The sequence below is a fragment of the Lupinus angustifolius genome, chromosome LG01, assembly GCF_001865875.1.
Source record: "Lupinus angustifolius cultivar Tanjil chromosome LG01, LupAngTanjil_v1.0, whole genome shotgun sequence".
NCBI lineage: Eukaryota > Viridiplantae > Streptophyta > Magnoliopsida > Fabales > Fabaceae > Lupinus > Lupinus angustifolius.
The window spans coordinates 6,692,760-6,710,787 of NC_032009.1; the positions used below are offsets into that span (position 1 = coordinate 6,692,760).

An 18,028-nucleotide genomic window follows, 5' to 3' on the forward strand; every position below is an offset into this window, starting at 1 on the left:
AAAACTCAACTTAACTAATTGAAGTAACTAACTACATAATCGGTTAATCATATTGTTAATCGATTATACAAAACAGAAAACACATCTATTTTAACACGCCACCGCAAACTGGAATGTATCAAACATTCCAAGCTTGAAATGATTTTACTGAATCATGATGATTATACTCTAAAACCTCCTCTTGCTGGTGAGCGAATCTTCTTCTCCTAGTCTTGAAATCTGAACGTGAAGCAATACTGACGCTTGACCACCATTTGGCAGAAGCAATTTCATCCGATGTTTAACCATCTATTTGACAGAAGCAAACCAATCATAACTCATGAAATAGAGAAATGAGATGGACCTTAATCTTGATCCTTATATGTTGCTTCAATGAGAGAGAAAAATTACACATTGTAACGTTGTGTGTTTAATGATAGAGAGGGGTAAAGAAACTAAAGTAATAAAGAAATGAGAAATAATTGGGAGTAATAGATGAAAGAATAAGAAGAAAGGAAAATGTGAAGTGAACCAAGAATCTCAAGAACTTTCAAAGATCTCAAATTAGAGGGAATTGATGTGTGTAGTAATTCTATTTTGAAGAGTTTGAGGTTTGGTATGAAATTTGACATGGAAATTTGATGCCAAAATCTTAAGCAGCAATGTCTTGTATGAAACATCCATGCAAGAAAGAAAATGGAACTTGAATTGCAAATATGGAAGTCATTTGTTGAACTCTTAAAAAATGATCTTGAAGAAAGATACATGATGGGTAAAGAAAACATTCTCTGAACTTAGGATGAAGAACTTCCTAATGAGAATCAAAAACTAAAGCAACGAACATGAAGGTGTGAAATTTCCCTATCAATATAGCATTGAACGTTTCTGAATTCCTCAACATGGCAAGAGAAAGTGATGGCTCTTTTCTTATCAAACTCATATTCTTCTTTAGTCACCTTCAAAAGCTTAATTGCAATACACCCTTTTGGAACCTGCTTCTTCCCTTCATTGTGATGGAAAAGAATATGCCACGAGTTGAGAAGCAGGAGCAAATCTTTAGTATTGAAGATGTTGCAAGAATGGTTCATCATGACATAGAATCTTGAAATGCAATGCTTGAAAATGAGAATGATAATGATCATTCCTTGTTAAATCTTGGAATGATGGATAAACAACAGAAGCTAATAAATGAATAATTATGCTCTGATATCATGTTAAAACATGGATTTCCATACTTGAAAAGAAAGAACTCAAGATAGGAACAAGAAGAGCAAAGATTCAAGCTTCATAGGAAAAAAAGAATTGGACTAGAGTATTGAAGAATACATGATAATATTTTCATTATTGAATTGTGATTACAAAGGTGTAAGACTCACATTTTATAGTAAAATCACAAACAAAACTCAACTTAACTAATTGAAGTAACTAACTACATAATCGGTTAACCATATTGTTAATCAATTATACAAAACAGAAAACACATCTATTTTAACATAGAGCTTTGTGAGTTGAAAGTGCCATGCAACCCAGTCATCCCTTTTGAAAGATTCCCCTAATATGCAAAAGACCGTAGAGAGTACAAAAGTCTACTTACGTAAAACAAGATATTCCAGTATGAGGCTCACACGAAATAGGATTTGAAGAAGATAAATATATATAATCTTATTCTTATAAGAAGTTGTTTCTAAGATTTTAACTCATGACCAACATGCCATAACACAAAGAACCTTATTGTTACCCCGAGTGGACACAGGCTCCCAGTCACAAAAGCATGCCTCAGTACATGCATGCAAATATGCAATAATATTCAAATCAGTCATTGATAAATAAATTGTAGAGAAATATTTCAAGGAGATAAAAAATGACTTGACAATTGACTTTTTTATTTAAAATTTTAAAATTTAGATTGGCATGGAGAGCATGCCTCTGGATCTTCCTCCTCATCAAACTTATTTTTTTCTTTCTCACCTTTTGAGATTATTATTCCAAGATACTAAAAAGTTAATTACCTAAATATGATGGCACATTTTCTGCACTTGGCTAGTTTTTAAAGTTTCTGCTCTTGTCAAAAGGACAGTGTTATTCTACTATTTGAATGCAGTGACCCTTTAAAGGTTTCTTTAGCTATGTGTGCAACTGTTTCTAGTGCCACTTTGAAGGTTTGAATCAACTTTGATTTCACCATTGGAGGAATAACAAGGATAAAATTATTTTTGTTTGTTGTAACTCATTCATGCAGGTAAGTTCACTAAATATTATTTTTTATTTGTTCTTTTTTAACTTAAATTATAGTTGAAAATCTAGTTCGTTATTTTCGTAAAATAATCACAAATTGGTTAGTAAGAATCAATACGCAATTCTTTACCCAACAGTGAGAATTGTGTTTCAATAGGTTAAATACCAATTATTTTGTCATATACTGATCATGAATATCTAACAATATCATTGCATGCTTTCTTTATGAAGAAACATTCGTGGTACCTTTGAGAGACTAAAGTGGATGGGCGGGACAGAAAACAGAAGAAAAAGAGTAGTGGAGAAGAAAATTTAATCTATCAAGCAAAACTAATGATAATTAATTTATAATTAAATAGTTAAAGCATAATATATGTGATTATTTTTTTATGTTAAAAAACATACAAAAAATATTTTATTTTATTTTAGTAATTGAATATGTACTAAGAAAGTTGGAAAAGTGGACAAATATATCTGATAGTATTTTAGAAATGGAAGTTATAGTAGTGAAAATAGAAGTGGAGAAGCTTTGGAGCTACACAACTTAGAATAATTTGCTTCTTATTTGGATGCTTTACAAATGAAGGGTGAGTGCCTATTTATAGGCTTTCTACAACACTTATGAATTTCTAGATGGTTCCATAAGTATCTAGTATACATTTTTCTCAAGATTTCTAGATACTTCTTTAATTATAATACTAAATGCCTATAATAGAATATACTAGAAGCTTAGGATAATTCTAGATATTATGGTACAATCATCACTACTTGTTTCTACACAAGTGTGGAAGCTTCTAGAAAGTGTGCATCAATATTTTATCACTCCTCCTTGATGCACATCTTTGTAACTCCTAGCATCGATCGTAGTTGCTCGAACTTTGGCCTTGGTAATGCCTTAGTGAATATGTCAGCAATTTGATCTTCGGTCTTGCAATACTCGAGCTTTATTTCTTTATTCTCACTTGCTTCTCTGACAACATGATATTTAATTGCGATATGTTTTGTCCTGTTGTGATGGACTGGATTCTTTGCTATCGCTATCGCCGATTTGTTGTCACAATAGATTGTCATAGGCTCCATCTCTTGATCTCCCATATCATTGAGTATTCGTCTAAGCCATATAGCTTGGTTAGTCGTCTCTGCAGCTGCTACGTACTCAGCTTCTGCTGTTGATTGTGCAATGATTGCTTGCTTCTTTGACGCCCAAGAGAACACTCCTGATCCAAGTGAGAAGGCATAACCAGATGTGCTCTTCATGTCATCCATCGAACCTGCCCAATCACTGTCAGTGTAGCCGTGTAATGTTGAGTTGGTGTTGGTCTGATACCATATACCGAACTCTTTTGTTCCTTGTAAGTATCTAAGAATTCTTTTTCCAACTCCAAAGTGGATTTGACTCGGGCTTTGCATGAATCTTGATAGAAGACTTGTAGCATACATGATATCTGGTCGAGTGGCAGTGAGATATAGAAGACTCCCGATCAAACTCCTGTAGAGAGATGCATCTGCCTGTGGAGATCCATCGTCCTTCTGTAGCTTCTCATTAGTCACGAGCGGAGTAGCAACTGGTTTGCACTCACACATCTTGAACTTCTTTAGTAGTTCTTCTATGTATGTCTTCTGTGAGATGAATACACCTTCTTTTCTTTATTTTACCTTAATTCCAAGGAAGTAGTGCATTAAGCCTAGGTCTGTCATCTCGAATGTCTTCATCATGTCTTCTTTGAACTCTGTTATCATCTTTATATTGTTTCCAGTGTATATAAGATCATCTACGTACAAGGAAACTATTAAAGTATCATACTGACCTTGGGACTTAATGTATAGTGTAGGCTCACTCTTACTCCTCCTAAATCCTTTATCGACGAAGTACTGGTCAATTCTACTATACCATGCTCGAGGAGCTTGCTTCAAGCCATATAGAGCCTTCTTCAATCGTAGCACTTTGTTTTCGTTGCCCTTGCTCATGAACCCTTCTGGCTGCTCCACATAGATCTCTTCTTGAAGTACTCCATTGAGGAATGCAGACTTGACATCTAGCTGGTAAATGCTCCATCCTCTTTTTGCTGCAAGAGCTATTAGAGCTCTTATAGTATCTAGACGAGCAACTGGAGCAAATGTCTCATTATAGTCGATTCCTGGTTGTTGGGAGTAGCCCTTGGCTACTAATCTCGCCTTGTGCTTATGTATAGTGCCATCAGGATTGAGCTTTATTTTATACACCCATTTTACTCCGATGATGTCTTTATCTTTTGGACAATCTACTAGCTCCCACGTGTTGTTTTTCTCGATCATCTTTATCTCTTCTTCCATTGCCTTGACCCATACTTCTTGCCTTGATGCTTCTTCAAAGCTTCCAGGTTCAACTATGGCCAAGTTGCATGTCTCATATATATCTACTAAGGATCTTACTCGTCTCGGAGAAGATTCCGGTGAAGATTGTTCATGTGGGAGTGTAGTTGGCGTACCTGGATCTTCTGTTGCTTCTTCTACTTCCCCAGTTACTTGTGGTTGTTGTGTTGGTATGGAGATGTTGTGTCTCTCAATCTTGCCTTCATTCCAGTTCCAAGCGGCACTTTCATCAACTTCAACATCTCGACTGATGATAAGTTTCTTCGTTTCTAGATTGTATATGCGATAGCCTTTTGACTGTGTGCTATATCCCAAGAAGATGCCTCTTATCGTCTTGTCTTCTAGTTTGTGTCTCTTTTCTTTTGGGACATGTATATAACAGATAGATCCAAAAACTCTTAGATGTTTAGCTGATGGCTTCCTACCGCTCCAAGCTTCTATAGGAGTTTTACCTTCGACTGCCTTTGTTGGACATCTATTCATTATGTAGACAGCTGTGTAAACTGCTTCGGCCCAAAAGGTGTTTGGCAAACCTTTCTCCTTGAGCATCGATCTAGCCATCTCCATGACCGTGCGATTTTTCCTTTCAGACACCCCATTTTGTTGTGGAGTGTAAGCAACTGTGAGTTGACGCTCTATGCCTTCATCCTCACAAAATTTATCAAATTCGTGAGAGTTGTACTCTTTGCCACGATCGCTTCTGAGTACTTTTATATGTTTCCCGCTTTGCTTCTCGACAAAGGCCTTGAACTTCTTGAATATTCCAAAGACTTCTGATTTTTCTTTTATAAAATAGACCCATGTCATTCTAGAAAAGTCATCAATGAAGAGGATGAAATACCTGTTATTAGTGAGGGATGGCGTCCTCATTGGTCCACATACGTCAGTATGGATGAGCTCCAACAAGCGTTTTGCTCTCCAAGATTTCCCACTTGAAAAAGGTAGTCTATGTTGCTTCCCAAGTAGACATCCTTCACAAGCTCCTTCATTCTCTTGGATGCATGGAAGATCCTTCATCATTCTTTTATGATATAATAGCTTTAAGGCTTGGTTATTAAGATGACCAAATCTTCGATGCCATAGCCATGATTCATCAACTTGAACCTTCATAGCGATGTTAGTAGCATATTTCCAAGTTATTGGAAAACTTCTATTTCTTTTCTCCATTTTAACTTGGGCTATTTCAAACTTTCTATTATTGTCATATATATTGCATGTATCTCCCTCAAAGTGGAGAGAGTAACCTTTTTCCATCATTTGGCCAATACTCAAGAGATTTTCTTTAAGGTTAGGAACTAGTAAGACATCTTTGATAAGTCGCGTACCTGATTGTGTCTCCACCATGACAGTGCCTTTGCCTTTAGACTCAACCATGGTGCCATTACCTAATCGAACTTGCACTCTGACAGACTCATCAATATCTTTGAAAATGCTCCCGTCCTTAGCCATGTGGTTACTACAACCACTATCCAAGTACCAGTTTTCTTCTTTATCACGACTACAGACTTGGTTGGCATAGAATAGTTGTTGGTCATGTTTGCATTCTTCAGTGAAATTGGCCTGATGATTATTTTTGTTGCGACAATTTTGCTCTGAGTGCCCAAATCTTTTGCAATATTGGCATTGTATCTTTCCTCGATATCGACAATATTTTTCTGAATGGCCTGACTTCTGGCATATGCCGCAAGGAAGATATTTTGCTTGATTGTTTCTAGAGAAATCTTTAGAAATCTCTTTGTTTCTAGAATGTTCCGCACCAATATTATTTCTTCTTTGATATTCTTTATTCTGAGACCTTAGTCTGAGCTTTGATTGAAAGGCATTTTCTAGTGAACCTTCATCATGCCTACTCAATCTTTGCTCATAAGCTTCTAGAGAGCCCATTAGTTCTGTTACTGATAGAGTAGACAAATCTTTGGTTTGCTCAATCGTAGTAACTATTGAGTCATATTTTTGGGGAATTGAAATCAGAATTTTCTCAACAATTCTTTTGTCAAGAATATTTTCCCCATAGGCTTTCATTTGATTGACTATTTCTTTTATTTTAGAATAATAGTCTTTTATGGTCTCAGACTCTTTCATCTTAAGTAATTCAAACTCACGCCTAAGAGTTTGAAGTTTAATGGTGCGTACCTTATCACTGCCATGAAACTCCTCCTTTAGTGTATCCCATGCTTCTTTGGCACTTGTAGCTCCCATTATTCTTGGAAAGATAGTCTCCGCCAAGGCTTGTTGTAGAATAAATAACGCTTTTGCATCCTTTTGCACATTCTCTTTCAACTCCTTTTTCTGAGCCACGGTAAGAGTTGAAGTATTCTCTGGAGTAGTGAATCCTTCTTCTACAATATCCCACAAATCTTGGGACCGGAAGAAAGTAGTCATTTTTGTATTCCAAAAATCATAGTTTTCTCCAGTGAAAATTGGGATAGGAATTGATGATGATTGAATAGTGCTAGCCATAGCTCAAAGTGTATAAATATGGTTTAGTTTGGATGTGAGATTCTTGGAGATAGTTGGAAATGGATAGAGTAATATTCTACGCCCAGTGTATGACCAAACGTAGCTCTGATGCCACTGATAGTATTTTAGAAATGGAAGTTATAGTAGTGAAAATAGAAGTGGAGAAGCTTTGGAGCTACACAACTTAGAATAATTTGCTTCTTATTTGGATGCTTTACAAATGAAGGGTGAGTGCCTATTTATAGGCTTTCTACAACACTTATGAATTTCTAGATGGTTCCATAAGTATCTAGTATACATTTTTCTCAAGATTTCTAGATACTTCTTTAATTATAATACTAAATGCCTATAATAGAATATACTAGAAGCTTAGGATAATTCTAGATATTATGGTACAATCATCACTACTTGTTTCTACACAAGTGTGGAAGCTTCTAGAAAGTGTGCATCAATATTTTATCACTCCTCCTTGATGCACATCTTTGTAACTCCTAGCATCGATCGTAGTTGCTCGAACTTTGGCCTTGGTAATGCCTTAGTGAATATGCATATAGATAATAGAAAATATTGCACCATGAATGTTCATTTAAATTTAAATACTGAAGGAGATGGTAAAAGAATTCAGAAGGCAAAAATATATCATATAAATAACATATAGTAAACACTTATAGTAAGGGCCTCGTTATCGATATGTCCCATGCACCACTTTCTTTCTAGTACCTAGTTGCTAAAGAAAGGATGTGATATGGAATATCCTTGGTTTGTGCATATATGCATGCCCAAGTTTTATCATCACCTACACTATATTATATACATGAAAATCCAACAATTATTCATCAACTAAGTTCACAACATAAGTCATAGAGTCATTTGAGGGTGCATCACTGGGCAATGACTTCTTTGGCCGTTGGCAATTCAACTGCATTTCATTTAGGTGATTAGGTTGAGAAGCTTAGTTACTGCCAAAGAAGATTTGTCCAGCAATTCACCCCTACACCCACAAAAATTGCCCTCAAATATAAAAAAAGGTATAGGTATTATAACATGGCACAATGTCCATGTCACATACATGTTCATGTATGATTCTGCAATCTTATATGTTGTCATTGGACCAAGAGGAAAGAATTCCATTATGCATGGATTTTGATTGAGTTATAATGGTTGCACATGAAATTTAATTTGATGCACATGCAACAGATAGGGTGAGTTGCACAATTGGTTTTTTGCAAACCATTATTGCTCCTCGCATTTTTTCCATGTTGCAATATATACGAGATTTTAAGTATGCATATGTCACTTCCCTTTTAATTTGTTTACTGAGCAAGCTAGTTGCGGTTAGTGCAACTTTTGATGTCTCTATTTTTATATACATTGCTATTAACATTCCAAATTGTTTATCCACATTTTTATTAAATCAATCATAATTTTAGATTTATTTTATTGAATTTATGATTAATTAGGGAAGAGTACAAATAAGCATTTAAAGTTGAATGACTTCAACTTTTGCAAACCCATTTGTATATATCCCAAGAGTAACACACTAAGTTGAATATAGATATTTTTACTTTAGTTCGGATATCATTCATTTCAATTTAATTTTTTAATATACAGTACAATATTTTAACAAGTAATTAAATATCAATATCTTTTAAGATGTATGTAGATAGAGATCGCAATGAGTTTGAATGAGTCTAAACGAGTTTGGGTAGTGAACTAGCTTCTTAATTTCATTTAATTCATTTTCATGTAGTGTCTAGCTTCTTACTCAAAGTGGTAAGTAGGTGTATAACCAACATTGTCTCTTTACTATTAATTTCATTTCAAAATTAACTAAATATTTTAATCACCTAATATATCTTATGGACTTTGAATAGTCCATAACAACATGTTTCGTCCCTTCTTTCTGCTGAAGGTGTTGTTAAGTGCCAAATTATTCATATTTTATACACTATTTTTACAGCACATTAACCATTTAATAAACTCAAATGAATGAAATTGTACTAATACATTAATAAAACTTCTTTAAATGGTCAAGTCACACATCTAGAGTGCTTAGCAAGCTTAATCTGTAGGAATTATTGCAAAACGATAAATTCCAGACAAAAGCAAGGATTCAGCCATGAGTAGTCCAAGTAAAATTGTGATACCGCATTAGTTCATCGTTGGATCAATCTGAATTTAGGATATTTTGTTCTTAACTGATTGATCTTCAAAGTGAGTAGCCAGATCGTTAAAATATGAAAAAAAGGATGCGCTAAGTGTAGTTTCTTGTGCTTAGCACAACGAGAAAAATTTCTGAAAATTAGCCATTGTTTCGTCTGTGCTCATCGCACCTACTAAAGCTTATCGCAATGGGTTGTGGTTGAGCATACCGAGGTGTACCCAACACAAGTTAGTGCATTGAAAGGTTGCAAATAGCTAGCTGGAGGTTGTACTCAACGCACAGGCATTGCGCTGAGCGCGTGAACCAATGTTGAAAGATTTTTCTTGTCGTGTTAGACAATTTCTGATCGATTTATTTAGTTACAGGTTTATTCTTTTCTTGCCATCTCAACTTTGTTGGGAAGAATATCCAACGTTAACATAATGGTTTCAAGAATATTTCATTTGATCAAAAACGTAGTTTTATTGAATTATTAACAACTTCATACCATCTCAGTTTTGTGGAATAAATTCCAACACCGGTTTACTAGTATAAATTTAACAAATTAACACAAATGATAATGTGTGATATTTATTTCTATTTCCGTTTATTAACAGAACAACTTCCTTACGGAAGGTTGGTAAAGAATAAATGAATGAAGCAATAAATTATTAGTTGCAGTAGAAAGTAAATGTTAGTTGCGGAAATGTAAAGGACTGAAAGTAAATGTTAGTTGCGGAAATGTAAATGACTGAAAATAAAAGTTAGTAGTTAGATCACTCATTATGACTGTGTATTTTTCCTTTATACAAAGATACAATTTATAAATTAAATTGCACTTTGATTCCAGGTTTCTTTCTTTGTCACCAAATAAAATTTATTTGATAGCACTTTACTATTTTACATTTGTATCTCTTTCAAGATTCAATTGTACTATAGTATAGGGTTATGTCGAACCACATGGAATTTCCTAATGGAATATTTATTATAAACATGTTATATTACTAATAAAGATTGAACATATTTTTGGTTGGTTTTGTTTATGAAATTTTGATATTCTAACAATAATATACACAAATTCTTGAGGAGAAAATTTAGTTTGAATGATGGAAATATTTCTTAACATGTTTCTATAAAAAATGTTTGTAAAAGTTATGTGTTATACTTTGGTTATTCCAAAACATCAATTCATAAAATTTCTTCGATCCCCCAGCAAGAAAAAGTAATTTTCAAACCTTGCAAATATACTAATCAAAAGAAAACTGCCACTCGACGAAATAAGTTGTCGCGCCTTATTTCAGGCTTCGTGAATATTGATTAGCCTTGATTATAAGTTGCTTAAAATGGATGCTTTGATTTGGCAAATGAACTAAGGTGTATTCCTACTTTTTAGTTCATTTGTCAAGACTTTAAAAAGAAGCATTTTGGATCTTGAAATCAAGTATTAGGTGATCAAGCTAAAACCACATTAAGCACTTTCTAAAGAATTAAAATTTCCAAATAATAACTTAAATATAATTCAACATAATGAAACAAAAAATTACAAGAAATATTAGTGAGCCAAAAATTCAACTAAGATTTAGAAGCATTACCCATTTTAATCCAAGGATTTAAGACACTTTACCATGTATAAATGAGATTGCAAAATGAATTTTTGAATCTCATTTGATTAATCCTTCTCCTCTTAAATTAAAGAGAAATTACAAATCAAAATTACCTAAGTTACTTTGGAGTAGGAATTCTCCAAGAAATTACAAAGAAGAAAATGTAGAAGAGGAGAGAATTTTGGATGTGAAGAGTGAATGTGTGAAGTTGATGAAGTGATGAATGTATTTTAGCCTTGAAGTGCCTCCTATTTATAGGAGTTCCAGGATCCCGCTAAGTTGCTCCCTTCCACCGCTAAGCTGCTGGCCAAACCCTTCAGCATGGGTTTGGTCACTTGGCCAAACAGCTTAGTCACCTACATGGGACTGACTCACCCAACTATGGTGAGCTACTTGGCCCAACTATTGTGAGCTACTTCTGAAAAGCCTAAGAAGACTACTTAGGGTGAGGTCATATATGAGGTACACATGCTTGGGTACTAAGTTAACTTTGACCAACTTGTTGAGTGCACACTGCCAAGCGCCTATGTGGCACCGTTGAGCTGCCTGCTTAAGAAGCTTGACCGTGCTTGATGTTGATGTGGCTTGGTGCTTGGTTCCACGTTGGGTGCTCCAGGTGCCACACTAAGTTGCTGAATGAGCACTTAGCGTGTGCCATACGTGTGGTGGCTCGTGTCAGGCTTGTGTTCTGATTGTGCCTAGTTGAGTCTGATCGTTCCAAGTTGGTGTCCATGTCACGCGTGGATTTTGTCCAAGCTAAGCTACTTAGTGAGCAGCTTCATGTTGACTTCATGTTTTCCACATAGGCTAAGTTTTGGTGAGTCATGCTTAAGGCTAAGCACACAACTTGTCATGCTAAGCTTAAACATGTCATGTATGGATCATTTTGTCCTATTTTGAGCACTTTGCTTGCACTTGAATATTCCATCTCTTTTCTACCTAAATCCTACAAAATGAAGCAGAAAAAAATACATAAAACATATATACAAGATTGTGATATTTTATCCAAAAACATGTTGAATTAAGTTGGTTCTCTCAATTTTGCCAATGAAAAGTGTCATAAAAAGTGTATGCAATTTAGGCATTTTTGGCACTTATCAACTCCCTCCAACTTAAGGCTTTGTTTGTCCTTAAACAAATGGTAAAGCACATCTGAATTCAAGACTTGGCTAATTTTTCAAGATATAATTGACTTGATTAGAAATTTACTTAAGCATGAAAAAATGTTTTCAATGAGATTTTTCATGATTTTTGAATTTTTTTTATGCATAATGCTTCAAACAAAAAATGTATGCTTTTGTTCATCAAAAGTGTGTAACTATTTACCTAAGCAAATATTTTTCAATCAAAAAGTGTTTTTGCACACAAGTTCAAAATTGGAACTTTTTCAAAGGGGTAAGTGTTTCACTCAATTTTTCAACAATTTGATTGTAGTAATTTGAATTTGTTCTTTGTCTCACCTATTCCCTTAAATTTCATAATCAATCAAGGATCACTAAGGTATTTTTTCCGGTTTTAATGAGGCTTAGTTTGGATAATCATGGTTTTTCTAGATAATCAAGTTAAGTTCAAGTAAAAAGAGAGCATTTTGTAAAATTTTCTCAATGAAGTACTTCACTCTACTTTTTTCCATAATTTTCTTTTCCAACCTCTTAGTTTTTGAACCTTGGCACTTTTTTGGCTTGTTACTTTTTTCCATAATTTTATTTTCCAACCTCTTAGTTTTGAACCTTGGCACTTTTTTGGCTTGTATTTCTCAATCTCTTTTTGTTTTTCACTTTATTTTTTAACGTTGTTTTTGTAAAGAGATTGAGATTTTTTTTTATCCTTTTCTTTTTAAGAAGCCAAGTCCACCAATATCCTCCAACTTGATTCTTTCAAACACCATTTTAAAAATTAATGCTCTCTTTTTAGAACATTGTGTTCAATTTCGGTTTGTGGGATAATTTTGAAAAATGTTTTACTTTGTTTGGCCCAAAGGGGCTTATCAAAGAATAATCCTAATTTTTGGTTTAGACTTTTTGGTCATTTGGTTCAACTAAAGAAATAACATGTCTTGATCACTTCCTATCAATCTTATGCAATTAAGAGATTTAAAGACTCAAATAAGTTTAATTAGATAAGTCAAATGGCGATCGTCATGTCTTTGGCTCACTCCCTCACTTGGCTTAGATTTATACTTCTTGATTTAAAAAAATGTTTGCAAAGATCATGTTACACAAATTTAAATTCTATTTTCAAAAAATTTCAAGTTATGACATTATGTGGATTTTTCACAAATGTTTTAGCATATATCTCATTTTGCTCAATAAAAGCTGAAGTCAAAATGTGCTTAGCAATTTCTTAATCATGCCAAAATGGATTTACTTAGCCACTTTGATTTCGGTTTTGAATTTTTTTTAAGTTTATGGACAACCAAATTACTTTTTAAATAACTATAGAAACTTATAAACAATATTAACTTTCTTTTAAATTTTTTACATATGCATTAAACCATGTTCCCCTCTTTAAGTGATGGCTTGTCCTCAAGCCAATGGAAAAATTGGTTTTAAGGAGATGGTTGATGCATATAAATTTTTTTAAAGAATAACATATTACTTTAAATACACAACTTAATTTAAAAACAAAAATTAGAAAAAGAAATTTAAAAGCTAACCAACTACTAGGTTTCCTCCCAGCAAGCGCTTGTTTAACATCAATTGCTTGATGCCTGTCTTTAGCCCGTAGAGGTTTTAGTATTGTTCTGCATTGATGACGGATTCTGATCCATCACCAAGATATGGCTTTAGCCTCTGTCCATTGACTTCCAAGTTCTCTTGGACTCATCATCTTCATGCTCAATTGCCCCATATGCTTTTACATCTTTAATTAAGAAACGTCCCGACCATTTTGTTTTGAATTTTCTTGGAAGCAATTTGAGTCTCGAATTTAAAATAAGCACCTTTTGTCCTTTGAAAAAGTTTTTCATTCGGACTTTGGAGTCATGGTACTTCTTCGTTTTTTCCTTGTAAAGTTTGGAAATTCGTAGGATTAGAGCCTCATTTCTTCGAATTGATGTAGTTGATTCTTCCCTTTTGTGTATGCATCATTCAAATCAAAATTTAAAAATTGAAGTTCCTAATAGGCTTTGTGTTCCAATTCAACTGGTAAGTGACAAGCTTTCCCATAAACCAGTTGGTATGGAGTTTGACCAATTGGTGATTTAAAAGTAGTTCGATAAGCCCATAAATTATCGTCCAACTTTTGTGACCAATCTTTTCTTGATGAAGAGACAATTATTTCTAAAATTCTTTTTAGTTCACGGTTGGATACTTTAGCTTGCCCATTTGTTTGTGAGTGATAAAGTGATGATACGTTATGTTTAACATTATAATATTCCATAACTTTTTGTAATTGAGAATTTATAAAATGAGAACCACCATCACTTATAAGTACTTTTGGTATTCCAAAACGGCAAAAAATATTATTTTTCAAAAATTTTATAATTGTTTTGCCATCCACTTTTGGAGTTGTTATTGCTTCTACATATTTAGAAACATAGACAACTGTCATCAAGATGTATTCGTTTGAGTAAGATGGTGGGAAAGGTCCCATGAAACCAATGCCCCAACAGTCAAAAATTTCAATATCTAAAATAGTTTGAAGGGGCATTTCATTTCTTTTCCCAATTCCACCAGTTTTTTGGCAGGCATCACATTTCTGAACAAATTTGCGGGCATCTTTGAATAGGGTAGGCCAGAAAAAACCAGATTGGAGAACTTTGGCAGCAGTTCATTCTCCATTATAGTGCCCTTCATAGGTTGAACCATTGCAATGCCATAATATATTCTAGGCTTCATTAGAATCAACACATCTCCTTATAATGCTATCGGCCCCTTATTTAAACAAGTATGGTTCATCCCAAACATAATGGATAACTTCTTTGAGAAATTGTTTTTGTTGTACATATTTAAAATTTTCAGGAATAATTCATGATGATTTGTAATTTGCAATATCAACAAACCATGGTCGTTCTACCAAAAGAAATAGCTTTTCATCTGGAAATTCCTCGATTATTTATTTTTCTTCTATAATGACTTATTTGTTGATTAATCGTGATAGATGATTTGCCACTTGATTTTCTTTTCCGCTTTTGTCACGAATTTCTATGTCAAATTCCTATAAAAGTAGCACCTATCGAATTAATTATGGCTTGGAGTCGGGTTTCTTTAGAAGATATTTGATTGGTGCATGGCTAGTATAAATAATAATTTTGGCCTCAATCAAATAACTTCTAAATTTTTCCAAAGCAAATATTATGGCTAGTAACTCTTTTTCAGTGGTTGCATAATTAACTTGTGCTTCATTTAAAACCTTACCAGCATAGTGTATCGCATGAAAAACTCGTTCTTTTTTCTGTCCCAAAACTGCACCAACTGTGTAATCACTTGTATAGCACATTAATTCAAAAGGTAGATCCTAGTTTGGTGTGGTTATGACAAGGCAGTTACCAAGCTATAATTTAATTGATTCAATACTTATAAACAAGAATTATCAAAATTAAAAATAGAATCTTTAAGAAGTAAATTGCAAAGGGACTTAGCTGTTTTCGAGAAGTCTTTGATAAATCTATGATAGAACCTAGCGTGTCCTAGAAAGCTCCTTATTCCTTTGAGGTTAGTTGGTGAAGGCAACTTTCTATCACTTCTATCTTTGCTTTCTCGACTTCCATTCCTTTTGCTGAAATTTTGTGCCCTAATACAATTCCTTATGCTACAATGAAATGATACTTTTCTCAATTTAGTAGCAAGTTTGTTTGCACGCATCTTTCCAACACTATCTCCATATTTTTCAGGCATAAATGAAATGAATCCCTAAATATTGAAAAGTCATCCATGAAGACCTCGATGCATTTTTCTACCAAGTCGACAAAAATAGCCAGCATACATCTTTGGAAAGTGGTAGGAGCATTACATAATCCGAACGACATTTTCAGATAAGCATACATGCCGAAAAGATAAGTGTTGTCTTTTCTTGGTCTAACTGATCGACATCAATTTGGTTGTATCCTGAATATATATCTAGGAAACAATAGAAGGCTCTCCTTACTAATCTTTCAAGCATCTGATCTATGAAAAGTAATGGAAAATGATCTTTTCTTGTGGTTGCATTGAGTTTACGGTAATCTATGCATATTCTCCACCCAGTAACGGCTCTGGTTGGGATTAGTTCATCATTTTCATTTTGGATTACCATCATCCCTCCTCTTTTAGGTACTACCTGAACTGAACTTACCCATTTGCTATCTAAAATAGGGTAAATCATACCAGCTTCGAGCATCTTCACCACCTCTTTTCTGACCACTTCCTTCATAGTTGGGTTGAGTCTTCTTTATGGTTGTTCACAAGGTTTGTAATCATCTTTCATCATAATTTTGTGCATACAATAGGAAGGACTGATTCCTTTCAGATATGTCAATGTCCAACCAAGTGTATTTTGGTGTTGTTCCAATACTTGAACCAATTTTTGCTCTTCCAGAGTGGATAGCAGATTGCTGATAATGACTGGTTTGTTAGAATTTCCTTCCAAAAACACATATTTCAAGTGGGACGGAAATTCCTTCAACTCTAGCTGAAATGTTGATTTGTTGTCTTCACTCTGGTTATCTTCCTTTTTTGCATCAAGAGTTTTGATCAATTCTTTGATCCGATCCCCTTATACAAAATCTGTAGGCATCTCTAAAGGTTCATCCAGTTGAGGTTGTTAACAAATCTCATCAAGAACAACTATTTGAAAGTATGGCCCCTTGTCCTTTGGATGATGCAACGCCTTGAAAATGTCAAACTGAATTTCTACATCATCTACACGGACTTTCAATTTGCCATTTTCCATGTATATCCCCATCATCGCCGTTCTCATGAACGACCTCCTCAAAATGAGAGGTATTTCTACATCTTCAGAAACGTCAATGACGATGAAGTCAACAAGAATGAGAAATCTGTCAACTTTAACCATAACATGTTCAACAACTCCTTCTGGATATTTTATAGATCTATTGGCAAGTTGTAGAGACATTCTAGTTGGCTTCAGTTGAACACCTCCAATTATCCTCATCAATGGCAATGGTATTAGGCTGACACTGGCTCCCAAGTCAACAAGTGTTTTGCCCACATTTACTTTTCCTACTGTGACCGGGTTAGTCACACTGCATAAGTCTTCTTGTTTCCGAGGTATGTTGGATTTCAAGATAGCACTGCAACTTGCATTAAGGTGAATGACTTCTACAACCTGATAGCTTCTCTTTTTGGATAGAAATTCCTTCATAAATTTGGAGTATACAGGCCTTTGCTCCAAAGCTACGGAAAATGTAGTATTGATTTGCAAAGACTTGAATAATTCCATAAACCGTTTGTGGGATATGGTATTCTTTCTTTTACTGGCGAGTATTGGTTTTTCTTTTTGTACCCTGCTAGTTTCTAATATATCATTTTTTTTGTACAATTTTTTTCTTTTTCATTTTTTCTTATTTTCCTTCTAATCCTTTTTCTTTTTCAACACCCACAACTTTCCCATTTCTAGTTCTGATACTTTCCCAATGTGCTGAAATAAATGAGTTTGACTGAATTTCAGTTATTTTCCTGATCTGATCTCCTATCTTTTTGATAGTATCTTCGGTGCCTTTTTGATGCATGATGGTTATTTTCATAAATTGCTCCAATATCTCCTTCAGTTTGTTGTGAAGTGATTGTTGTTGGTTTATGAAACAAATTGCCTTACGCACATGGCTATGTTGTTGGCTGCAATCTTTACACAAAAAAATTTCTTTTTTGATGTTCATCAATTATTTGGATAATTTTGCTAATTTTTTATGTACATGATCTAACTTATGTTTAAACGCCTTCATGAAGTTATCAACTTCATTGTGAATATCAATGTTCTACTTGTAAGCCATATTCCTGAAATTAAAACAAAAATGGAAATATATCTATTTCCCAAAATATTACTAGGAAAAGAAATCTAAAGCATATATAATAAACAAGATTAGAATAAAGTTCATTTTTTATACAAATTCAAATTAATTTATACAAAAAGTGAAAGATTTTTATACAAGATTATTAATAATATAGCATAGTAAATAATAATTTCTATTATTTAGCAATTCCCCAGCATCGGCGCCAATTTGTTGAAAGAGTTTTCTTGTCGTGTTAGCCAATTTCCGATCTATTTATTTAGTTATAGGTTTATTCTTTGCTCATCATCTCGGCTTTGTTAGGAA

At 34.0% G+C, this 18,028-nt stretch overlaps 1 protein-coding gene across 1 annotated transcript; it reads right to left on the reverse strand.

Moving 5' to 3' along the window:
* On the reverse strand, positions 16,516 to 17,154 carry LOC109344674. The gene has a single exon (XM_019583447.1). It carries the CDS (start codon positions 17,152 to 17,154, stop codon positions 16,516 to 16,518), a length of 639 nt encoding a protein of 212 aa, XP_019438992.1.